We start from the raw sequence: 26,236 nt of genomic DNA on the forward strand, positions 1-26,236 counted from the left end.
ATTGTGGTGACTTCTCTTGTCACTGAGCACAGACTCTAGAGCACATGAACTTCAGTAGTTGCAACTCCTGGGCTCAGAGCACAGGCTCAGTACTCATGGCACACAGGCTTAGTCGCTCCGCAGCTAGTGGAATCTTCCCGGATCAGGGGTCTGCCTTGGCAGGCTGATTCCTTATCTCTGAGCCACCAGGGAAGCCCTAGGTTTCTAGTTTTAAAGAAACTGCTGAGTCCTCAATTTGATCACACTCTCTGATTCCCCCCCCCCCAATACACACACAATTGGTATTTCCAGTTATCCATGAACTCATCTCCAATTCTTGATTAAATCTAGATGTTAAAGGCTGAATCTGGATCAAAATTGCAGAGTGGATGGAAAGTCAGTGAGTCTCACTGGACTGGTCTCTTTACAACCAGAGGTCATTGTGGGGTCCACAGAGTTACTTTTCATGTTGCAAATTGTGTACAAATTATCTGACCAAAGTTCATCGTGCTTGATCAAGTAGATCTATATAAATTCTACTGTCATTGACAGGAAAGGTTTGGGGGCATTGTTAGGTAATACATAATTTTTTATTTTTCAATAAAGATGTTTTTATGTGTATAACTGTATGCAAATTTTTAAAGACAGAATCGTTTTATTATAGAAAATAAAAGTTATGCGGGACAGGAAAAGTTGTAAATACTTGACTCAGCTGTGGATAGTATTCACACAGTGATGTAAATATTGTATGCTGATATCATGGCAAGTGTGATTAGTAAGATGTGGGGTAATTGACAAAAAGGAGATTTATGTGTGGTGGGGTGAAGGAGGAATCTTTCATAGTGGGGAGTCCATAGATATTTAAGATAGAAAAGTTAGTGTATAACAATCTATGTGTGTCTTAGTCTCTCAGTCCTATCTGACTCTTTGTGATCCCATGGACTCTACCCCCGCTGGGCTCCTTTGTCCATGGTAGTTTCCAAGCAAGAATACTGGTGTGGGTTGCTGTTCCCGTCTCCAGGGGATCTTCCCGACCCAGGGATCTAACCTGAATCTCTTATGTCTCCTGAATTGGCAGGCAGGTTCTTTACCACTATCGCTACCTGGGAAGCCCATAACAATCTAAGCATATTATTTAATTAAGGAAATAGAGGAAAATTCCAAAAGAGGCCTATAAAAAAGATGAAAACAACTGTTCTTTTTAAGGTAGGATCCCTGAAGCTCTTTAAGCTATATGTAAATATGTGATTAGAATAAGATGTGTTTTTAAAACACATTATGAAAGTTTCTGTTTATATCTTATTTTCTAAAATTTTCCAGTGCACCTATTGGCACATACTTCTTTAAGTCAAATCAGATTTCAGGAATAAAATGAACAATAGATCAGAGGAAGTCTCATATTTCACTGTGGTACCTTTCATTTTAAAAGCATATTATGACTCTTTTTTTGTTATTGTATATTTGTTTAATTCCATGAAATTTAAAATGCTATAGGAATGACTTTTAACACTCTAGACCCAATTGTGTAAAATTTAGATTAAAAAAAATCAAAGCATATAGAAATCATGTTGACCTTCATCTCTTATACATTACTAGAACAACATTGATTCCTTAGAGAATATACAGGTAAACATTGATTTCTTTAAAAATAATTTTCTCAAATATTATCTTGATCCTCAAACCAGTTTCAACCTATTTCATCACTGAAAGTTTTCATCTTACCAATAGTTAACAGCTCTCCTGAATTTTTCTCAGCCATCCTCTTACCATCTGGTGCTACTTTTAATTTAATCTGTAATACTGAAAGTTGTGTTTAGGATGGGTATGATAAAGGGTGAAATTCAATGGAGGTCCAACTGTTTGGAATCTTTATTAAAATTCAGTCTACAAAATCTTTTTAAAATGTATAAGCTTAATAATTTATTTTTAGGTTATTATGTGAGAAAAATCAGCTGTGTCTACATTAATTCCTGATTTTTCTGTGAACATATAGATACAATAGATACATAGATACCAGAGCTTCCCTGGTAGCTCAGCTGGTAAACAATCTGCCTATAATGCAGGTAACCTGGGTTTGATCCCTGCTGTTGGGAAGATCCCCTGGAGAAGGGAACAGCTCCCCACTCCAGTATTCTGGCCTGGAGAATTCCAAGGACTGTATAGTCCATGGGGTCGCAAAGAGTTTGACAGGACTGAGCGAACTTCCACTTTCATTTTCATAGATACGTTATGTACAAACAGATCTAGTGGGAGATAAACTGGTGGTATGGTAATAGGCTCCCCTGCTTCCAGCCAGTACCTAGTTTTATTCTTCTTGAAGTTTAATATCTCTATTTTCATGTTTCTTTCTTCTCTTTCATCCCAATCACCCATGAAAGCTTGCATTCAAAGCCTACTTTCTCAGGACCTGATAATACCTCCCAGTGATATTTGTCCCAGAAACATTTTAATTTTAGTAGGAATCAAATTCTGAAGGAAAATGGATAAAACCCTGAGACAAACAGATGTGTTAATATGTAGAATTAAGCCTCCAATAAACAATTAAAGGAGCAAAGTAAGGTTAAAACATGTTTCCCCTCCAAGAAGAAAAGTGAAAGTGAAAGTCGCTTAGTCGTGTCTGACTCTTTGTGACCCCGAATTCTCCAGGCCAGAATGCTGGAGTGGGTAGCCTTTCCCTTCTCCAAGGGATCTTCCGAACTCAGGGATTGAACTCAGGTCTCCTGCATTGCAGGCGGATTCTTTATCAGCTGAGCCACAAGGGAAGCCGAAGAAGAAAACAGGATGACAACTAAATACATTTTGATTTATCCTTTATTGCAGTGTTTGCTGTCCTTGGAAAGAGGGATAAAAATGCACACAGCTGACTACAGTTTGTCGTATGCACAAACAATCATAGCTTTTATCCAATGAGAAAGAAAATTAAATAATGCATACTGCATCTGCCTGACCACAATAGTTACACTGACCTTGACGGATTTATCTCCACGTGCTACTTCTATTGCTGTGCCATTGAGCCAAGCAGTGTCTCTGCAGGTCTTTTCAGAATTCTTGGACCAAAAGTGTAGCAGATACAGGCAGGGGTTAGGAAAGAGATGCTATTTATTCTGCCTGTATGGTTCTGGATAGAAAAATACTTTTTAGGTGATCTGTTTCTAAGAAGTGCAATTTTCAGGAAACCACACACCATATTCTCAAAATTATTTTCCATTCTCTCCCTCGAAACTTACTCTAATCATCTCAAAGTAAAGGATTATTCTCAATGGCAACAACAAAAAATGCTGGTGCTCACATTAAATTTGCTTTTAGTCCAAGAGAAAACTACTGCAAATTTCGCAAAGATAGTCTTTTCTCCATTATACCTGGATTATGTACCCAATTTATAGATGGAGTAAACCCTAGAATACACTCTTCTGGAGTATTTTGGGGTGGCATTCTCCTGCAGTAGGATTGAGCCTAGCATAACTAGGGTTTGGGCTAGTTGGAGATGTAATTGGAGTTTGTGTCTGTAAACCCCACAAGCTCCCATCCTAAGAGATAGGAATTAACAGATATATGTTTGATCATCCAGCAAACATATATCTAGCGTTGGTGTTATGAGAGGTGTGAAAACTGAGATCAATCAGACAGAGTGGAGAGTATCTGCAATCTACCTGAAATTATATCTTGAATGAGGACAGACTGTGAGCATATGTGTAAAGATATGTGCTCTTTTAAATCCAGAAAAAATACTTTCCACATGACCAGTGGTGACACTGGAAACTGAATAGTTATTGAAGTACAGTGGCATTTACAGATATCAGAAAACTTAAATCAAAAGGGGAACATTGCTCTGCCCTGAATATAGGATGTTCATACTTTGTAAATTGCTGTGTCATCTCCAGGGTAGCCTGTCCAGTGCATTTTCATATTACATTTCAAATGACACTCACCAATAACTGGAACTTAGAAAAATGTACAAATGTACACATTCTTTTTCTGAACAATAAGAAATACGGAATGTCAAGTGAAGCCCTAACAACAAACACAGAATTCCAATCTTTTCAGGTTAGCTTGTGACATTGAGTCAGAAAACATATCAAGGCAGTATAACTGTGCAGAGTGTATCTGTAAACTGATTTATTGAAGCATTCAGTAATAAACTGCTATTTATGGGAGACTCAGCTATAGATATTCCTTTTCTTATAGAAAAGACTCCTGTCCTGTGGAGTCTCCAGTGCAGATGATCAGCTGTGGTTCCATAATACAGGTTTATTTGCCTTGAGATGGTGCATTTCTCAATAGAGAATATGTTTAGTAAAGATTAAGAAATAATTATGAACATGAATGAGGCTTCCCAGGTGGCGCTAGTGGTAAAGAACCCCCCTGCCAATGCAGGAGACGCAGGTTCAATCCCTGGGTCAGGAAGATATCCAGGAGGAGGGCGTGGCCATCCACTCCAGTATTCTTGCCTGGAGAAGCCCATGGACAGAGGAGACTGGCAAGCCACACTCCACAGGGTCATAGAGTCAGACACAGCTGAAGTAACTTATTTTCATGCATGCACACACGAATATGAATAGAAAGCGGGCAGCTAGCGGAAGAAATTCTCAGAAGACAGTGGTTGACATGCATTTTCTTCCAAATTAACCATCAATTTGCAAGTCTAGAGTCTAAGGTCTCAGTGGATTTTCTATTAAAAAAAAAATAGGTGAAAAGAATACTGTGATCTACTCCAACGTTTACACAATGGAGGGCAAGCACCAATTAAATATTTTCTACTACCTGCAAAAAGTAACTGTATATCTTTATATTCCTAACTGTACTCTCATATTTTAAGATGAATTCATCATAGGAAATCTGGAAACTATCAAATAGTCAACTCTAGTTTTGTTTACTCAGTTATATTAGAAACTAGTATTTGTATGTGACTTTAAAGTTTAAAAATCATCTTCTTGTATATCATTTCATAGAACTCTCCACTAACCTACTGATATGCTTGTGTTGAGTTAGAAATTCAGTCATGTCTGATTCTTTGTGATTCCATGCACTGTAGCATGCCAGGATCCTCTGTCCATTGACTTCTCCAGGCAAGAATACTGGAGTGGGTTGCCATTCCCTTTTCCAGGGGATCTTCCCAACCCAGGGACTGAACCCGGGTATCCCTCCCTGCAGACAGATTCTATATGGTCTGAGCCACCGTGACTCATAGTGATATGCTTGGGTGATATTGTCTTCTAGGTAGAATTAGTTGTTCCACCCCTATGCACCCACATCACTTTCTTGAAACATTTATATCTCTATACCAGGGCCTCCCTGGTAGCTCAGGTGGTAGAGAATCCACATACAATGCAGGAGACAGGGGTTTGATCCCTGCTGTTGGGAAGATCCCCTGGAGAAGGGCATGGCTCCCCACTCCAGTACTCTTGCCTGGAGAGTTCCATGGACAGAGGCGCCTGGCAGGTCACAGTCCATGGGGTTGGTTGCAGAGTTGGGCGCGACTGAGCGACTCAACACCGGCACTAGCACTAGAGCGCTGTATGACGTAATAGGATCCAGGAATGTCAGCCGTGAAAGGGGCCCTGAGGACTGTGTGTCCAGTACTTCCTGTTTCACAGATGGAGAAATTGAGATTCAGTGTGGATATGTGGCTTGCTCAAGATGGTTGGAGACTGAATAGCAATTAGAACTTGGGGTTTCTATATTCAGGTTTGGAGGCCAGCTTTTGGAAAACTGTAGGTGTGTTGGGAAAACAATATGATTGTTTGCTTGAGACTGAAGCCATCTCTCCATCATGATGGTCATGAATATATATATGTCACATTTATTTATTGTTGCTATGGTTCTGTGTCATTTCAGAATGTAAAACCAACACCTTTCCCCACATCTCTATAGCTGCATGAACTTCAGCAGTGCAGAATTCTGTGAATCGGGTTGTCTCTGTGTCCTATTTATTTCTGATCACATTGTTTCTCAAGATGCATTTTCTTTTTCCATCTGAAATTCATACTTTCGGAACCTCCTCTCTAAAGATGCTTAAAAACCAAACAGTGTTTCTTTTTTGGTAACTTTCCCTGTACTTTACTCTGCGATTTCTCTGTTTAGAAACCTTTAATTGTGCCCTGTTCCCTTCTGGAGAAGATTGAAAATTAGCTGCTTAGTTTTCAAGGCGCAACACACTACTTACTTTCAATTCCTCTTCCTTACCATTTTCCCAAACACATTTAGCATAGTAATCAAACTATACTTTTTGTAACCTCTAATTAATCTCATTTTCTGGGCCTTTACTTGCTTGTGGTTTCCCTTTCTTTCTCCCTGTGAAAGGTGGAAGATCTCATTTTAACTCTTAAATATTCTTAAAGTTGTAGGGCTTCTCTTCTCAAGCCCAGCAGGTTGCAGAAAGAATGAAATATCAGAGATGAAATATCTTCTCCCAGGACTGGGCCTCCACAGTCTGGCTGGGCTCTGCTCTCTGTTTGCCTATAGTTGACTTTCTTTTGGATTCTTTCTTCCTGACCTGGATTTTCTAGACTTGACTCCATCCTGTCCTTTACATAAGACCAGAGTCATGCTTAGATCCCATCTGCTTATCTCAAAAACCTCCTGCTGACGGTGCTCCTAGTGAAGCAGCACCATCCATTGCCATTTGTGACTGGGAATGGTGGCAAAAAATGATCCAGTCTCCTTTCCTGCCTGTATCCATCTAAAATGAGTGCACATCTTCCTGTGTGTATTTGAAAAGAATTCCTGTGTTTCCATTTTCTTTACATTTGATATAGATTTTGCCTTTTCATTGTTGTTGTTTAGTCGCTAAATCATGTCCACCTCTTTGTGACCCCATGGACTGCAGCAGACTAGGCTCCCTTGTCCTTCACTATCTCCAGAAATTTGCTCAAATTCATGTCCATTGAGTTGGTGATGCTACCCAAGCATTTCATAGAAGCCTTCTGGAAAAAAAAAAAAAAGCTATCTGCTTAGAATTTAACCATTATCAAATATATATATATATATATATATATATATATATATATATATATATAAAAGCAGGCAGCTTTCTTTGAAATAGAATACATTCCTGGATATCAATATAATATCTTTTTCTGTTTAGATTTGTCCTAAGTTCAAAGAACATTTCCTTAGTAGTGACATACAAAACTCTCATTCAAGGGGCCTGGTTCTGAGAGGAGGGACCAGTGGTGACATTAAAAGTATTCCTTCCTAAAAATAGGGAAATTTGCATTTGCTGACAGCCAGAGGCATTATAAAAGACAAGACAAAAAATGTTATAAGAAGAAAGAAAGAAAGGTCCATCAGAAATGGAATGGACAGGCATTCATGCACAGCTGTTTGTACGTGCGTGCTAAGTTGCTTCAGTCTTGTCCGACTCTTTGCGACCCTATGGGCTGTCACATATCAGACTCCTCTGTCCAAGGGATTCTCCAGGCAATAATACTGGAGTGGGTTGCCGTGCCTTCCTCCAAGGCACCTTCCCAACCCCAGGATCAAATCTGTGTCTCCTGCATGGACAGGGGGATTCTTTACCACTGCACCACCTGGTACATGTTGAATAAATCTTACTCAACAGCAAAGTACCCCAGTGAAAGAGATGGATGTTTACAATTTAATGTGTAGATGTAAAATCAAGTGCTGGATGGTTTTGTCTCAAATAAGGTCACTGAGAATCTGAAGGGTCTTGGGGAAATTTCATATATGCTATATTCTTGGCTTTCTGATTCCTAGTTAAGTGAACTTTATTGCTTCAACGAATGAAATGCAGAACCCATGACTGGTATTTTAGTTAAAAGCCTAACTTTTAACTAAAGGTATAATCTTCACATATGTTCTTAAATGATTCAGACATCTTGTTTTATTAAATGATTTAAGCAAATGAGTCCAATAGCATATATTATAGCCTTTACTTGATGAAAGAGTTCACACTGTACTGTCATTCAGAAAAGAAATCTCAGTAATTTTTACCTCTCTTTTTTCTATTACTTCACACATCCTGTAAAACCAAGCCAGTCACCTTTGGAAATATCTTTTGCATCTTTCCCCTCTTGTAAGCCCACTGCCACTGGCTTCTGTTCATCTGTGTGCCACTTCAGATTTTCAATGTTGTAATATTCTTGTCATTTTCAGAACATACCTTCTAGTCTGTTTTACCCTACTATCAAAGTTTTCTTGCTTTTAAAATAGAACTATTATTGGATCATATCTCTACCCTATTAAGCAAATCGTTTCAGTGGTTTCTCAAGGTCCATGAAATATAACCCACATTTTTAGCATGGAATTCACCAGCCTGTGAAATCTGGGATAAAGGATACCTAGATTTAAACATAATAGGCACCCAGTGAACATTTGTTGAAAGAATAATTGAGAACAAGCAAAAGAGGAATGAACAAATGAGATTTTGCAACACAATTTGGCCTCAGCATCCTTATGCAGATAAATCCCTCTGTGAATTCAATGATTGCTACCCTCTGTACCATCTGCTGTTCATTCATTCTGGGCACTGATCACTGTTCCATGTACTGGGAACACAGACACGAAGAAAACAATCCTCAGCTTCATCCGTGAGGATGAACAACTCACGGTGGAGTCACCATTAAACAGAAAAATGCACAGATGAGTACATGATTCCTGTTTGTCAGCATTGCTACTAAGGAAAGGAAGTGGGTTCTCTGAGAAAGGGAGGCAGACTGAATTTAGCTTGAGGTATGATAGAGTTGGAGAAGGTCTCTTTTCCTGGCATGTGATTGAAAATGTGATAAGTTATCCAAGTGGAAATTGGGAGAAGAGTGTGTTAGGCAGCTGCAGTAAGTTGTTGGGGTTGTTTTTGTTTTATTTAATTTAAGATTCTGCTAGTTATTACTTCTTAAAGTCACTAGGCATTCCCATAACCCTTACCCTAACCCTAACCCTTACCCTAAAACCCTAGCCCTTTTTGTAATACTGATACTGATGTGCTTGTCTGAAATGTTTTTCTCTTCTATTTTCTATCTAATGCATTTTCTTCTTATCCTCCCACTTTTATGTTTAAGTATTAAAACATCAACCTGTCATTACCCCTTACAAAAACCCATATTTTGGTATCTATAATAGCTTTTTCATACTGCCAAAAGTTGTGAGCATTCAAGATGTCCTTCAGTAGGTAAATGGATAAACTGTGATACATCCAGGCAATGAAATATCATTTAGCACTAAAAAGAAGTGAGCTTTCAAGCTGTGAAAAGACATGAAGGAAATGTCAACACATGCTGCCAAGTGAAAGAGGTCAATCCAAAATGACTTCATGCCATGTAATCCCAACTGTATGACATTCTGGAAAAGGGAAAACTATAGAGACGGTAAACAAAATTAGTGGTTTTTAGGGTTACGGTTGGGGAGATGAACAGATATAGAAAAGGGTATTTTTAGGGCAGAAAGATTACTCTATGATACTATAATGACGGATCTTCCCAAGTGGCTCAGTGGTAAAAGAATCTACCTCACCAGTGCAGGAAACACGAGAGACACAGTCCAATTCCTAGGTCAGGAAGATCCCTTGGAGTAGGACATGGCAACCCACTCCAGTATGCTTGTATGGAAAATTCTACAGACAGAGGAGCCTGGCAGGCTACAGTCCATGGGGTCTCAAAGAGTCATATATGACTGAGCATGCATGCACTCTAATGCTGGATATATGTCATCATAATTTGTTCAGGTTCATCATGCATATGATGCAAAGAGTGAATCCTAAGATAAAGCATGAATTTGGGGCGATTATAATGGGTCAGTGTACATTCAACACTGGTAAAAAATGTAACATTCTATGAGTGGTGTTGATAATGGCGAAGGCTATGCATGTGTTGGGATATGAGATGTATGTGAAAACTCTGTACCACCCTCTCAATTTAGTTCTAAACATAAAAATGCTCTAAAAACTTGTCTTATAAAGATACATTAAACCATTGACATTAAACTTTCACTGTTTTTGTAATAAATATGGTTGCTACTGTTCAGTCGCTAAGTCATGTCAGACTCTTTGCCACCCCATGGATTGCAACACATCAGGCTTCCCTGTCCTCCACTATCTCTTGGAGTTTGCTCAAACTCATGTCCATTGAGTTAGTGATGCTATCCAACCATCTCATCCTCTGTTGCCCCTATTTCTTCTCCTGCCTCAGTATTTCCCAAGATCAGGGTCTTTTCAAATGAGTCAGTTCTTCACATCAGATGGTCAAAGTATTGGAGCTTCAGCTTGAGCATCAGTCCTTCCAATGAATATTCAGGGTTGATTTCCTTTAGGATTGATTGGTTTGATCTCCTGGCAGTCCAAGGGACTTTCAAGCATCTTCTCCAACACTACAGCTCAAAAGCATCAATTCTTCAGTGCTCAGCTTTCTTTATTGTCCAACTCTCACATCTGCACGTGGCTACTGGAAAAAACATACCTTTGACTGTATGAAATTTTGTTGGCAAAATGATATCTCTGCTTTTTAATTTGTTGTCTAGGTTTGTCATAGCTTACCTTCCAAGGAGTAAGCATCTTTTAGTTTCATGGTTACAGTCACCATCTGCAGTGATTTTGGAGTCCAAGAAAATAAAATCTACCACTGTTTCCATTGTTTCCCCATCTATTTGCCATGAAATGATGGGACAAGATGCCATGATCTTAGTTTTTTGAACGTTGAGTTTTAAGCCAGCTTTTTCCCTCTCCTCTTTCACCTTCATCAAGAGGCTCTTTAGTTCCTCCTTGCTTTCTGCCATTAGAGTGTTATAATCTGCATATTTTAGCTTATTGATGTTTCTCGCGGCAATCTTGATTCCAGCTTGTGACTCATGCAGCCCAGCATTCACATAATGTACTCTGCATATAAATGTGTACATAAAATTGGGATTATATTACAAACACTGTTTCATGGCCCATTTTCCATTACCTTAGCATACCATAAATACATGTTGATTAACTGAACCTTCTCTGACAGCTTTGCTTTATTGACTGTCTGGTGCTCCACTGTCCACTTTGGACCAATCCAGTTCATGATCAAATCTGATGTAACTTGAGTCAGGAACACTGGAGGAGGTTTAAATAATGCCCTTTGGTTAATTAATTAAAAGTGGCAGTGGGTTAAATAATCTAGGATATAGACTTGGTTGTCAATAAATACCTTGCTTTTGATCAGTAAATACTCTCTTTGAGTTAAAAGGTAAAGGAAACTAGATCGAGTCAGAAATCTAGTCGTTTACCAGTGGACCAACAAATTGCAATCTAGAAGAGTCTTGTCCATAGGAAGATTACCAATGACAGCTAGAAGTGGCCTAAGGTTCATTTAGTTGTACTACAGTTGACCTTGGCACTCTTCAAATTACTGTTTTATTAAAAATTTTTGGTAGCTCTGCCTCTTCATGAGCCTATAGAATATAAGTTAAGGAAAAAAAGAAAAAAAAGACCATGTTCACCCTTATTTTAGAGATTAAATCCTTAGTTGATGCTACTTTTGAATACCATTTCCTCTTTAGCATGAAATAATATAAATAAAATTTTCAAAACTTTTTCTATATTGTACAAAAGGTGAACATTGATTTTTATTGTTTGGTGGGACAGAATTTATTTCTCTGAAATTAAAAAGATTGACTTAGAGGAGAAAAAGCTTCTTTTTTATTCTCACAAATCTGTTGTTTTTTTTTTCCTAGTATATAACAGTTTTGTAGATAATTTGAAACTGATTAATCTGTTAAACCATCTGTCAGAAATGTGCTGCAGCTGTTAAATGTCCAGCAAAATTTGAACTGCAATTCTTGAGTAATTCACCCATGGTATGTGCAGAGCAGACAATTTCCTATTTGATTTACAGCTATGATTCTTGCAAACATGGCTGATTCTCTAGCTATATTTTCTTAAATGTCTTGTGAATGTAGCTATTAGACTGAAAAAAAAAATGGAAAAAATTTTATCTGATTTTTTTAAGATGATAACATTGAATCTGTTCATTAACAGATGCTACTATACCAATTGTGTTCAATATTTTTCAAAGGATGTGAAGATCCCTACCATGTGTTATATTTTCCATATACTGAGAATATAAAAAACTCCCTTCCTTCAGAACAGATCACTGTATAGCAGGGAGATCAACATATAACCAAATACTTATCACAGTGTGTTTTCAAAGATATAGGAGGAAAGTAGAAATACCAAATTCTTATTTTCTTTTGCAAACAAAGCAAACAAAAGGGGTTTTGAAAGGGTACTCTCAGAAGAGTCAGTAGCTTCATCTCTTACAAAATTCACTGCTGGAGCCAAGATATTTTAAAAATTCTAAAGGCATATACTGATGATATAGAAAAATCCTCAGTATAATACAAAGGTTCAAATGACAAATCATTTAAAGTTGATAAAGATCAGAGAGATGATCTTACTTACCTGGGATATAGTGAGGAAGCTCTACATGTAACATTATGGGATAAAGCCAACTCTTTTTGCACAAGCAATTTTTTTAAATGGGAAAATGCAAAAATGTCCATTAGATAAAGTAAATACATCTCAGTTGCCAAAACCTAGAAACTATTTTGCCCTGCTCATATTTAGATTGATTTATTACTTATCATTGTCAGCAATGCACTAATACAACAGCCTTATATGGTATTCGTGCTGATGCCAGATTCTTAGGCCCTGGGAATACAGACTCAACAGGACAGGCACATGCCCTGATCCCAGGCAATTCAGAAAAGTAATAAACATTTTTAAAAGATAAGCAATCTGAATTATTTTATTTTCATTTTTTTTAACTAACACAACATTGTTAATCAACTATACTTCAATATAATACAAAAAGTTAAAAACAGCCTACTTAACAAAAGTAATTTTTTAAAAGAAAGTTTGATAAAACTTATTTGTGTGTGCTTAGTCATTCGATTGTGTCCAGCTCTTTGTGACCGCATGGACTGTAGCCCCCCCAGGGTCCTCTGTCTAAGGGATTTCCCAGGCAAGAATATTGGAGTGGGCTGCCATTTCCTAGTCCAGGGCATCTTCCCTTCCCAAGGATTGAACCCTTATCTCCTGTGTCACCTACCTTGGCAGGCAGATTCTTTACCACTGAACCACCTGGGAGTTTGGTTGAATCTGCCTGTGAACTATATAGGGCCTGAGGTTTTCTTTGTGAGATTTTAAGCTGCTGATTCAGTTTCTGTAATGGCTATGGCATTACTGAACGAACTGTTTGATTTCATTTTTGAGTCAAATTTGATAAAGTTACATTTTTCTAAGAATTTACTCATTTTATATGATTATTGTAAAAAGAGAATATCATTGATGCTATGAACAAAATAAAACAGTGCTATCAAATACCAAGTAATGTCTGGAAAATATGAAGCTGGAAGTTGAGTTGGTGAATTGAGACACTGGCCAGAGAAAGAGTGGGCTGGTATTTGAGTTGGGGGCAGTCTGGAAAGGATCTGCCTTCTGTAGAGCTGATGAAGAGAATCCCAGCCACGAGGCAGGGAGAGGAAGAGGCACTTTAGCAGGAATGTGCTTGGTGTGTCTGAAAAAGAGAAAGGAAAGTGAAACTGGAGCTTAGCGACTCAGAGGAGAAGAGTGGAATAAGATAACTCCAGAGATCATTCAGAGCCAAGCCATCACAGGCTCTGCTGGAGTTAGGGTTCCATACTCAATGCAAGGGGAAGCCCTCAGGAACAAGGGCCAGGAATAATCTGATCTGCTTTTTAAAAGATCCATCAGGCAAGTACATAGAAAATGGATTTTGAAGGGATAAAGGTTGAAGGGAAATAAGTGCCCAATAAATATTTATTACATGAATAAATGGAGTAAATTTGATGTACTGTGCTGAACATTATTTTTATTGGATGTAGGCATATAAGCTGAAATGCTGATCCTGTCTGATTTTCTCTGAGAACACCTATTTAAAACTGCAGGTGTCTCTTCCTTTTAGTTGAAAGATATGGGTCTGTTGTGGACAGAAGACCTTAAAATTGCTGCATGATAGAGGGGGCATCACATCAGGTAAATTCCTGGGATCAAAACGGGAAGTGGTAAGAAAAATCTGGGCTTCCCTGGTGACTCAGCAGTAAAGCACCCACCGGCAATGCAGGAGACATGGGCTGGATCCGTACATTGGGACGATCCACTGGAGAAGAAAATGGCAACCCACTCCAGTGTTCCAGCCTGAAAAATGCCACGGACAGATGAGCGTGTGGGGCTACAGTCCATGGGGTAGCAAAAGAGTCAAGACATGACTCAGTGGCTAAAAAACAACAGCAAGAAAAATCTGACCATTTCATTTTTATTAGGAGATCTACACACTCAAGAATAAATCCAGTGTACAGATTTTATCCAAAGTGACCCTGGAGATGGTAGACCTCAAAAACTTGTAACCATATACAACTTGGCTTTTGTCCTTGTCCTATTCTTCTTTGGGCTTCCCTGATAGCTCAGTTGGTAAAGAATCCACCTGCAATGCAGGAGACCTGGGTTTGATCCCTGGGTTGGGAAGATCCTCTGGAGAAGGGAAAGGCTACCCACTCCAGTATTCTGGCCTGCAGAATTCCATTTCTAGCACTCCATGGGGTTGCAAAGAGTTGGCCACAACTGAGCGACCTTCACTTCACTTTCACTATTGTTCTTTAACTGTGATGTCTCAAGCTTCCTCATCGTATAATGGTAATGATACCCATGTCAAAGTCTTACTAAATAAAGTAACTCACTGAGAGAATTCTCTCAGAATATTTACTGCATTGCCTGCCTCATAAGTACTAAAAAATGATTACTATTACTATTTATTTGCTGATTTTGGCTCAATGGTTTCTACTATTTATGCTACTGAGATGGAAAAGGGGTGACTGCCTCATTGAATTCATACTATAATGCATATGGTGGCACATTTAGTTGATTCCCATTGAGTGGAAATGAACAAAAAGGAAAATGGGGTCCCCTCCTTGGAGTTGTAAGGAGGAAAGATTCAGTGAGAAGATAAAGGGGAGAGATGGGTTTCCTTTTCTCCCTTATTGATTTTCATTATATGTCAGGTAAAACATGTCCACTCAGTTGATTTAGTTCCAAATTTATTGTCTTTACCTTTTTCTAAATTAGCATTTAATGGCAATCTAATTGTACTTTTCTTCATGATTGCTGGCTTCATGTCTTTTGTGAGATGCCTTAAGTACAGAAAACTAGATTAATTCTCCATACATTGTATGAAAGGACAATTAATTCTCAATTTAAATATATGATCTCTTTTACCAATGAACTAACATTCTTGCATTTTCTGTGCAAAGGAGTTTAACCCTGCTATGAAGATCCAGATGTAGATAATAAAAGATCCCTACATAAAATGAAATACAAAGCAATATTTATTTTTATTTAAAACCAAAAGGCAATATTTGTATGGACATTTCTTTGATAGGTCAGTGTATGCTAAAGACCAGATTGTCAATGACCTTACCTATTTAAACACATGTTGTATCAAATGTAGTGAGTGTGTATGTGTGTATGTGAAACTAGTAACAGGGATTACTTTTGTGGATTGTGAAAATCCTTTCTTTCTCTGTATTGTATGGAATTTTATAGGATCAGGCAAAAAAAAAAAATTATTTCCAGTGACAAAGAATAGGGCAGGGATATTTGAGCAAGAAGGACACAAAGCAATGTATGAATCATAAAAAATATGGGAGGAAATTATGATGAGAATGAAGATATATAAAATTAGAGTTGAGTTAGAGTCATCAGTATTTTGCCCTAAGGAAGAGCAAACATTTTTTCCAGAATTCTCCTATAACACTGATTTTTAAAACCATTTACTTTCTATTGCTATGATGTAGGAAATCATTAAAAAAACTTATCCAAAATTAGAAATGGACATTTGAAATAACGAAAAAAAAAAAAAAAACAAACCTGAAGACACTCTGGATAAGATAGAACTTAGTCATCCAAATTCATATCCCTAGGAATAAAATATCATTTTTGTTCAATTGTAAAGAACATGCTTTTTTCCATGTGCTAATATTGGGAAAACCTCAGTCTAATACTAATCTCTGCAAATCACAACTATCTTAGAAATTATTTATTAGATCAGGTTAAGTTACAATAACTGAACTTGAAAAGAAAAGTCCTGCTTCAATTTCCAGTACTCGCCATACATTCAAGGAGTAATACAGTATTTAAACATCACAGTGTATATGTAAATTATTCAATTCAAAGACATTTGGCTCCCAGGTAGAATTACACCTTTTCCATAGTGAAAAGTAAGTGGGGTATGGGATTTCCTCGGATGGCATATGGAAATGAGTTCAGTTTGTTTGGGTTTTTTAATAGAATGCTAAAGTTAGCAAAGTTCTGAGGTGAAAAAGACAGAACCTATGCAAAGAATGTGTGCTGAGGAAAGAAACCAAAGCACCACGTTTCCAAGTGCATCAAAACAGAGAACTTCCGGAACCAGTGGCCTGCGTTTACAGGGAATCAAAATAGTGGGCCTGTCTTAGATGTTGAGAAACAGATTGTGAAGTTATTGTTAGTGCTGTGCCTTTCTGCTTCCTTTCTTTTCCTTTCTTGTTTTCTTTCTCTCATTTTTTCTCTCCTCCCTCCTTTCCTTCCAACCTCCCTTCCTCCCTTTCTTCTTCTCTCCTCTTTATTGAGAAGAATATTTAAAACACACACACACGGAATCATCGTCTTGGGAATTCAGTATCTAAAGCAGTGCTAGATCCCATACCAGCCTTTGTTTGATCTGAGTGTGGACACCGACATGCTAATTTGTGAAGCATTTACAGGACTATATTAACCTCAGTGATTCCTCAGGAAACACACCTGAGTCGTGGCTTCAGTCTCTTTTTCATCCAAATCCTAAAACTATCCACTAGGCTAGATAAGAAATAGCACCTTATTTGTCCAAAGAATTTTCCACTGTCTGTGAAACAAAGCATGCTTTGTCCAGGAAGTCAGGGAAATGGCACAGGGGATAACATCATCAACAGTGGCTGGAGACTCAGGCAGTTGTAGACTCAGCTGAGAAGGACACCGACTGGCTTTAGCTGGACACCTTGGGGAGCAGGCAGAGCAAAAGGAAAGTCAGGAGCAGGAGGCATCACGCAGTCCTGGAACGCCCACCCACCAAGATGGGCCTCTAGGGCTTGAAAGGAGCATCGCCAGGGGAACAACAGGCCATCTCTGGGAGGAACTGAGATGCTCTTAGGGGAGCCAGGGAAGGAAATGAGCACGACCACTTAGCTTGCGATTTGAGATAGTTTTGGCCAGAAGGAGCCAGGCAGGAGGCTACTGATTGGAAACAGAAGACTTTAGGGGGAGGTCTGGCCTCTTAACTTTGCCCTGGCAATGGAGTCATGATACCTGAGGTTGGTGGTCATGCAGTTCTAGATTCAAAAGTCAGAATTTGAATGCACACGAAGTAAAGAGAACATTTTATGATGCATTCCCCTGATAATCTGCCTTTTACAGTGTTTTCTTTCTTTTTTTTTTTTTCTGAATGGGAATCAAATGTTAGAATTTAAAATACGGATACCAAGGGGAGAAGAGGGCATGGGATGGATTGAGAGGTAGGGATAGATGCGCTGTATTGATCTGGTATGATATATGATACTGATATAATGTGTAAAATAGATAACTAATGAGAACCTATTGTATAGCACAGGTAACACGACTCAATGCTCTGTGGTGACCTGAACATGAAGGAAATTCCAAAAAAGAGGGGATATCCGTGTAACTGATCCACTTTGCTGTACAGTAGAATCTAATCAACATTGTAAAGCAACTCCAATAAAATTTTTTTAAAAAATGGAATTTCCATCCTGTTAGCGCTGTTTGGTTTGGGAGTTCTTCGTCATTCTTATTTTCTGGGTTTCTACTTGTATTTCCAAATGCGCGATGTAAAACATATATTGTAAGTGTTATGATTTTAAAAGATATGATGAACGTTTTCCAACATTATTTATTTATCAGAGATAACATTTGAATGCTACTCTGATGTCAGTGGCATATGTTCTGATGTCCTCTGACCTCGCGAACTGCTGTCCATCCCCCTTGCCAAGAAAGATGTCTCTCAGCCATGCTCTTAGAGGTGAAGGGCCACAGCCATTTCATCTCGCTTTGCCAATCACTTCCTCTGTTCCAGCTTGAATTCATACAGAATTCTTGCAGCTAGTCTGCCTTCCTGATTGACTGAAATTGTGTGAAAATTAAACTCAAGGCCCATCTGCTCTTCTAGTTTTCATCCAGGATTCCCTGGAAGGGAAATACACTGGAGACCAAATATTTGCCATAACTATGTGGCTGTAGTTTTGGAAGACATCCCAGTATGGGAAAATACAATACTAAATTATTTCAAATGTTAGCATTCTCCCTCTCTCTACTACTACTATTACACTACTATAAAAATCCTAACTTTCTCCAGGGATCTGTTTGATTTACTAATGTTTAATGTCTGCAGAGTATTGAGACACATGCTCTAGAACAACAAGCAATCAGACTCTTTGGAAGATGGAAGCTGTAATAACTATTATTACAGTTGGAGGTAAAGATGGATCATTCATCCTAATAGTCAGTCTGGCAATATGGGCACACGTGGAGTGTAGCTACAGCCATCATGGGGAAATTTCATCCTCATTGTAGACTTGAAACTTTTCCTCTCTCTATAGTGTTCTTAGGAGAAGGCAATGGCACCCCACTCCAGTACTCTTGCCTGGAAAATCCCATGGAAGGAGGAGCCTGGTAGGCTGCAGTCCATGGGGTCGCTAAGAGTCGGACACGACTGAGCAACTTCACTTTGACTTTTCACTTTCATGCATTGGAGAAGGAAATGGCAACCCACTCCACTGTTCTTGCCTGGAGAATCCCAGGGATGGGGGAGCCTGGTGGGCTGCCATCTATGGGGTCGCACAGGGTTGGACATGACTGAAGTGACTTAGCAGCAGCAGCAGCAGCATAGTGTTCTTAACCCTCTTCATCTGTATCCTGTCAACTCTTCAGGTCTTATTTATCATTTGTAGGTTGCCTATTACCATAAGTGATCGTTAATCATTCTTCTTTGTGGATACATGGAATATTTATCATATTGAGCCAGAGGTTGGAAAACTTTCTCTGTAAAAGGTCAGATAGTAAATCCTTTTGCTTCAGAGGCTGTGTGTCTCTTTTTGTGACATTCTGCTGAGATGTGAATGCAGATATGAATGAGTGAATGGGGTGAGCTTTTCTTAACAAAAGCGAGCAGTGGGCCAGATTTGGTCTGGGGGACATAGTTGTGCACTCTTGTCCTTGACAGTGCTTGAGGGCATTCGAGTTTCAGAGAAATTTAGCTAGTTTCTTCATATTATGTGTGAGTCAGGGTGGCTCAGATGATAAATAATCTGCCTGCAATGCAGAAGACCCAAGTTTGATCCCTGGGTTGGGAAGATCCTCTGGAGAAAGGAACGGCAGCCCACTCCAGTATTTTTGCCTGGAGAATCCCATGGAGACAGGAACCTGGCAGGCTACATTCCATGGAGTTTCAAAGAGTTGGACATGACTGAGTGACTAGCACTTTCACATTTTCATCTGTCGAAAGGGGGTTAACTGATGTACTCAAGGTCATATACTTAGGAGAAAGCCAGGAGTGATAAGGTCACCTAAACCATAGTCCTGTATTTTTAATTTACTTGTTACTTTCAGGATTTGATTATGTTCTAGTCAGCATTGAATTACAGACTGGTATTATTTTCTTGTTTCATGTTAAAATAATTGCTTTATGTGGGTGTATATATTGTTACCACTTATGAGAGCATGGGAAATAGATACATAGACAGATATTTTATTGTCCAAAGTGATTAGAACAGTGAAAAGCAGGGACTGAGATCATAATAAATATTTGTGACTACCGTCTTTCAGGAGAACATATAATTCATGTGACATTTTTCTTGCTTAATTATGCAGTTATAGATTTTGTCTCAGATTATTGTGAGATATCTGATCCTTAAATTATGATAATAATTCTATAGTACTTTTTAAAAATAAATAATCTTTTATATGCTCTCATCTTTCTTGATCCCAGTTTTACTCTAATTTTGTTATTCTGATTTATGAGTCTTTAAATTTAGTGAAAAAATTTTAATTTGGTATAAAGATTAATTTGTTATGGAAATCCAATTTAAAGAAAACAACTAATATGGATAAACTATTCTCAGATTTTATAAATTGCTGTATTTATGTTCTAAATTTAAGTAAGTTAAATGGATCACTTGATTACCAACTTCATTTTAATTATTTACCATGTGTAACATGGAGCTATATATTCAGTGAATCCTGAATTTTGGATAATGTATTATTCCTTATTATCAGGTAATGTTGTTTAGTTGTTTAAACAACTCAGGTAGAGTTGTTTAGACTCTTTGCAACCCCATGGACTATAGCCAGGCTCCTCTGCCCAGGGGACTTCCCAGGTAAGAATACTGGTGTGGGTGGCCATTTCCTTCTCCAGGGATCATCAAGTTAGTCCTACTGAGCAGGTTTGGACAGAAAGCTTCTCTTGGCATGGTCCTGTTGAGCTCTGTCAGAGTATGTCCTCTTTTCCTTAGGTTACTACACAGATGTGACCCAATCAAAGAGACTCTTCTTGGCTAGGCACCCAAAGCCTGCAACTCTCTCAACCTCCACCCTACCCACAGACTCCTAGCCCCTCTTTCATATCGAGGGTGTCTTGGTAGTTTTTATCACCATCCCATCCTATGAATTCATCCTATGAATTCACATTTTTACCTGTTTGTTTTTGTTTTAGTTAGTTTTTAGTTTCTACTGAAACATAAATTACGTGAGGACAGGAACAATGTTAGTTTCATCAATTCTGCATTTCCTGTGTCTGACACAGCATAGGTTCTTCTTTAAAATGTTTTAGATGTAGTTTATTTTTTATTGAAGTGTAGTTGATTTCAGGTTACAGCAAAGTGTTTTGGAATCTTTTTCAGATTATTTTCCCTTATAGGTTCTTACAAAAGATTGAGTGTAGTTCTCTGTCCTGTAAAGTAGGTCCTTGTTGGTTATTGGTTGTGTATTTTGTATAGAATAGTGTCTATATGTCATAAATTTTTGTTTTATTTGAATGAGTAAAATAAACATGAGTACATTTTTAACATAATGGAAAATTCTGAAGTAATAGTTGTCATTAAACTTCAATGCAGAACTTACATCAAAAAGTTGTACAAAGTTAGACTGAGACGGAAATTAGAAAATCAAGGTTTTATGTGTGTGATCAACAGCAGCTGAAATAATAGTAAATCTTTAAACAATTAATATGAAACCCTTCACTGTGGATTCTCACTTTGTAAACTGATACTTTTAAAATAAATGATATGTTCCTCTTTTCAGTCGTTTACCTTTAAGTTTCTGAGAAATATATTCACACACACACGCCACATTGCTCAGAGGCACTCACAGCATAACTGAGAAAAGTAAGAAATCTAACTATGTTTTGCAAGGACGGATGTGTTCCTCTGAACTTCAGTTTTGTACACACTTGAGTGGTGAGATAATGAAAAATAATTCATTTCCCCAGGATCTTTGGGGACTTCACTCCGCCTGAATGACTTTTCAAGAAAACTAGTTCATTCCTTCTATTGTTATTTTTTCCCCCTGTATATGAATATCTGAGAGAGAAGTCAATGAGAATATACAGCCTAGTTCTGTGTCATATTAAACAAAACACTGAGCACATGTAAACACTTGTTGGGGATTTAGGACCATCTCTCTAAAACTTAGGCGCTATGTCGTGTTGTAAGGTAGCATCATGCCTTGAGACTCTTTGAGTCTGTTAGGTATAGTTGTCCTTGTTTTTCCTTCCTCCCTTCCTCCCATCCTCCCTTTCTCTCCCCTTCTTTCCTCCCCTATCTTCCTCCCTCCCTCCCTTGCTTCCTTCCTTCCTTCTACAAATGTCATTAGAGTGTATGCCAAGTGTCAGGTGCTATTCAGATCATTAGAAAGGAAGCATTAAGCACATTCTCAAAACCTTTATTTTCATGGAGCCTCTAATCTCATGGGAGAGAGAAAAGCAATCAAACAATTGCATGCATGGAAACACAACATATCAGATGGCTGTAAATGCTATGAAGGAAAACAGAGCAAGGCGTGGTACAGAGAGGGAGGGCAGTGAGTACTTGTATAGCTGGGAAGACTGGGAAAACTTGTCTGCACTGTGAGAGAAAACATTAAACAGAGCCTGGGGGAGGTGAGGGATGAGCCTTGAGGTCATCGGAAGAGTGACAGCAAAGGTCGTGGCAGGAGCAAGTCTGTCGTTGCAGTCAGAAGGGAAGGGAGGCTGGGCAGTAAAGGACAAGGATGCTGCAGGATGGCATCAGTGCAGAGGCTGCTGTGCGCCATTGGGGGACCTTGGACTTCATTCCAAGTGACTTGAGCAGGAGCCAGAGGATATTTTGAGTGCAGGAACTACCTTACCCACCTGCATATTTTTCAAACTGCCCTTTGGGCTGCTGTGTACAGAAGGACTATGGCAAAGGAGGCGGATGGAAGACTATGCAGTCACAGCAGTGATGCTGATGGCTGCCTGGACCAGGGGATGAGGCAAAGTGAGGGGGTAGGACTGGGGATATGCCAGCATGACAAGACATAGCACTTGATGCAGCCTCCCGGAGACCCAGAGGATGCAGAGAAGAGCTCCAAGAGTTGAGTCTTGGGCACTTTAATGTATAGAGACACTAGGAAGGTGAGAACCACCCATCAAAGTAGAATGGGAGAGTCAGCAGTGGTAAAGAAGGAAGGGGAAGAATAGTTCATGTCAGTGCAGAAGCCGAGTGAAAATCAGAACTCCAGAGCAGTTCATTGGTCAAGAATAATGAGAACTGACTAATGTTTTACACAGCAGTGCGTTCGTGTTGGTGGTTATCTTGTGTTCTTTCTTACTGGTACCTCCTTCCTAATTTTTTAGTTTGAATGTTATTCCTCCTGGTCTTCCCTCCTCCAAGTTCATATTTCTAACTCTGAATCCTTAGAGTGAATAAATAACTGAAGATTTTGAGGAGACCCCCAAATCGCCAATCTTGTGAAATAACCAGCCACAACTTTATTCATGGTTCTGAGATAGTGGGCCTGCATTGAGGTCCTTTGGAATAATGCACTTGATCATAGTTATAACTTGAAAATCAGAAGGCGATTAAAATTGTGCTAGGGTTCATTAGAATCATCAGTGTTGCTGCTGCTAAGTCAATTCAGTCGTGTCCGACGCTGTATGACCACATAGACGGCAGCCCACCAGGCTCCCCAGTCCCTGGGATTCTCCAGGCAAGAACACTGGAGTGGGTTGCCATTTCCTTCTCCAATGCATGAAAGGGAAAACTGAAAGGGAAGTCGCTCAGTCATGTCCGACCCTCAGCGACCCCATGGACTGCAGCCCACCAGGCTCCTCCCTCCATGGGATTTTCCAGGCAAGAGTACTGGAGTGGGGTGCCATTGCCTTCTCCGATCATCAATGTCAAGTTGTATAAATTATAGTTGTTTCCTAGATGTATCATGTATCTTAAACTTTTCATTGTATTCAATAGCGATTTTTAACAAAAAATATGCCAGTGATTATTCAGTCTTTATTAAATCTGGCTTTCTTTTCTTTTTAGAAAAATGTGATGAGCCCCTTGTGTCTGGACTACACCATGCAGCTTTCAGCAGCTCATCCTCCATGTCTGGGAGCTATTCACCTGGCTACGCCAAGATCAACAAGCGAGGAGGTAAGGCAACTTTCATTTCACTTGTCAACAAATGTGTTACGTAAGAACATATTATATTTACACAGCATTTTTAATGTATATTTTATTGTACAACAGCTAGTGGCTGGCTACCAAAATCACTCTTTCCACTTCTGTTGACAGTCAAAGACACTTCCTATAAGCCTGTTTCGTATCCACTATTTTGGAATGATATCGATAAAATTGGGCTGGAAATAACAGATGATATATTAAAGAGGAAGAATTTTTTGTAGCCACTATGGAGGTGCTTGCCAGGTGGTGCTAATGGTCAAGAATCTGCCCGCCAATGCGGGAGATATGGGTTCGAGCCTTTAGTCAGAAAGATTCTCTGGAGAAGGAAATGGCAAACCACTCCAGTATCCTTACCTGGGAAATCCCATGGACAGTGGGCTTAGTCCGTGGGGTCACAAAGAGTCACACACAACTGAGCTGCTAAACAGCAGCAATGACTGTGGAGTGATATGGAAAAAAAAAAAAAGAGCTGCAAATAGGAGATGGTAAAATAAAGAGGAAGAATTTTTAGAGTTTATATGGTAATGAGTTCAAAATGACATAAAAATTCTGAGTTAAGGAAATGCTTGTTAATCAGACAATCATTTAGAAAGATGTTAAGAAGAATAGGTTCCCAATATGTGTCCCATGAATGAGGAGGAATACTTTGTATTAACTGCTTTTTCTCCTTTTATTAATGTACACACTTAGTTTCTATTGAAAATGCAGGATGAAAAATTATGACTCTTTGTAGTTTTCTCCCCTAGTGCCCAGAATTTAGCTTTGTTATTAAAGTCATGTGAAAAAATGTTATATTTGCAGCTAAAATTTTACTTTTAGACTTTAAAGTCTTAGTATAGTACCATTATAATTAGTAAATGATGATTTCAAAGTGGACAGCAGTTAATAGCGGGTAAAAGAAGATAATTAAGAACAGAAACTTAAAACTCTTTTGCTTCAAAGAAATTCTGGTATAAATATCAATGAATGACAACTTGGAAAGATACAGTATTTTCTTAGATAAATATGAATTAACTGACAGAGGCCATAATTTTTATTCAATAAAACAGGAGATGCTAAGCTTATATCATAACAAATTCAGGGGAAAAAATGTGAAAAATTAAAGAAGGAAAGAAAACAGGGGAAAAAAGAAAGCATAAACAAAGGTTGAAAAAAGAAAATTGGAGAAAACCCAAAGGGGGAGGAAAAAAGATGTGAAGAAAGAAAATATATCAGCAAAGAGAGAAAAAAATAGAGAGAATCAGAAAGAACAAAAGGCAGAAAAAAATAATAAGGAAAAAGTAGAATAATATATATACAGAAATTCCTGGAAGTATAAAGATATCATAATCAGAAAACAATTTGTGAAAGAGATACACAGGCAAAGATAGAGAAATATAAATTTCAAATACATATATATATATATATATATACAGCTTTGATTTAAAAATAGTATTCATCAGGTATTTTTTTCAATGTGCTGTTTTTTAAAATTGTGGTATAATTAACATAACATTATGTTAGTTTTAAATGTACAGCATAATGATTTCATGTATGCAGATTTGTATGTATTGCAAAATGATCACCACAGTAACTCTAGTTAATATCCATCACTGAACACAGTTACAAACAATTTTTCTTGCAGTGGGGATGTTAAGGTCTAGTTTCTTAGTATCTTTCACATATGTAGAACATTATTGTTAACTATAGTCAGCATACTACATATTATATCCTCAAGACTTATTTTATAAGTCTGGAAATTCATACCTTTTGACTCCCTTCTCTCATTTCACTTAACTCTCAACACCCTGCCTCTGGGAACCATCAGAGAGTTCTCTGTATCTGTGTAGTGATTCTTTTTATTATGTGATTAGGGCTTCCCAGGTGGCGCCAGTGATAAAGAACTCACCTGCCAGGGCAGGAGATGTGGGTTCCATCTCTGGGTCAGGAAGATCCCCTGGAGCAGGAAATGATAACCCACTCCAGTATTCTTGCCTGGAGAAGTCCATGGGCAGAAGAGCCTGGCAGGCTACAGTCCATGGGGTCACAAAGAGTCAGACACAACTAAGCTACTAAATAAGTTTTCAAAAATTTTCCTTCAATATGTCAAATATTGAAAAATTTAATGTATTCCTTTTCCATTAAATTAACTGAAACTAAACCAACCCTCCTCCCCCCACCAAAAACAGAAAACTTGCCATACCCAAATTCATAATTTTGATGCAGACCAGTCCAGTACTAATAAATGTTGGACAACATATAAAAGGGAAAAGAAATAATACATATACCTCCTCCTAATGTCAAGAGGATGTGATATTCCCTAAAAGAGGTATCATGATGTTGAAAGATCAAAAGTAACTTTAATGAAAGGAAGCAGAATCTCAAAATATTTTTTTAGGAAGTTCTGTGGGAAAGGAATATCAGTGAAATGTTATACCTAGTGATTTGAGCAAGTCAAGTTAGGTCAAGAGTGTGACTTTTTTTTTTTTGGGCATACAAATTAAACAACCCAACCAACAGTGAGATGAGTGAAAAAAAAAAAAAAGGAATAAAGAAACCATGGTCC

The 26,236-nt window shown here is 38.4% G+C and overlaps 1 protein-coding gene across 1 annotated transcript in view; it reads left to right on the top strand.

Moving 5' to 3' along the window:
- The window catches only part of CNTNAP2 (contactin associated protein 2), a 2,336,063-nt gene that overhangs the window by 674,449 nt on the left and 1,635,378 nt on the right, over positions 1–26,236 (top strand). Inside the window, exon 3 of the mRNA XM_069588655.1 lies at positions 23,551–23,661. Within this exon, the coding sequence (XP_069444756.1) occupies positions 23,551–23,661 (111 nt within the window). The remainder of the gene's footprint in view (positions 1–23,550; positions 23,662–26,236) is intronic.

Source organism: Ovis canadensis, chromosome 4 (assembly GCF_042477335.2).
Source record: "Ovis canadensis isolate MfBH-ARS-UI-01 breed Bighorn chromosome 4, ARS-UI_OviCan_v2, whole genome shotgun sequence".
In the NCBI taxonomy this organism is placed as follows: Eukaryota; Metazoa; Chordata; class Mammalia; order Artiodactyla; family Bovidae; genus Ovis; species Ovis canadensis.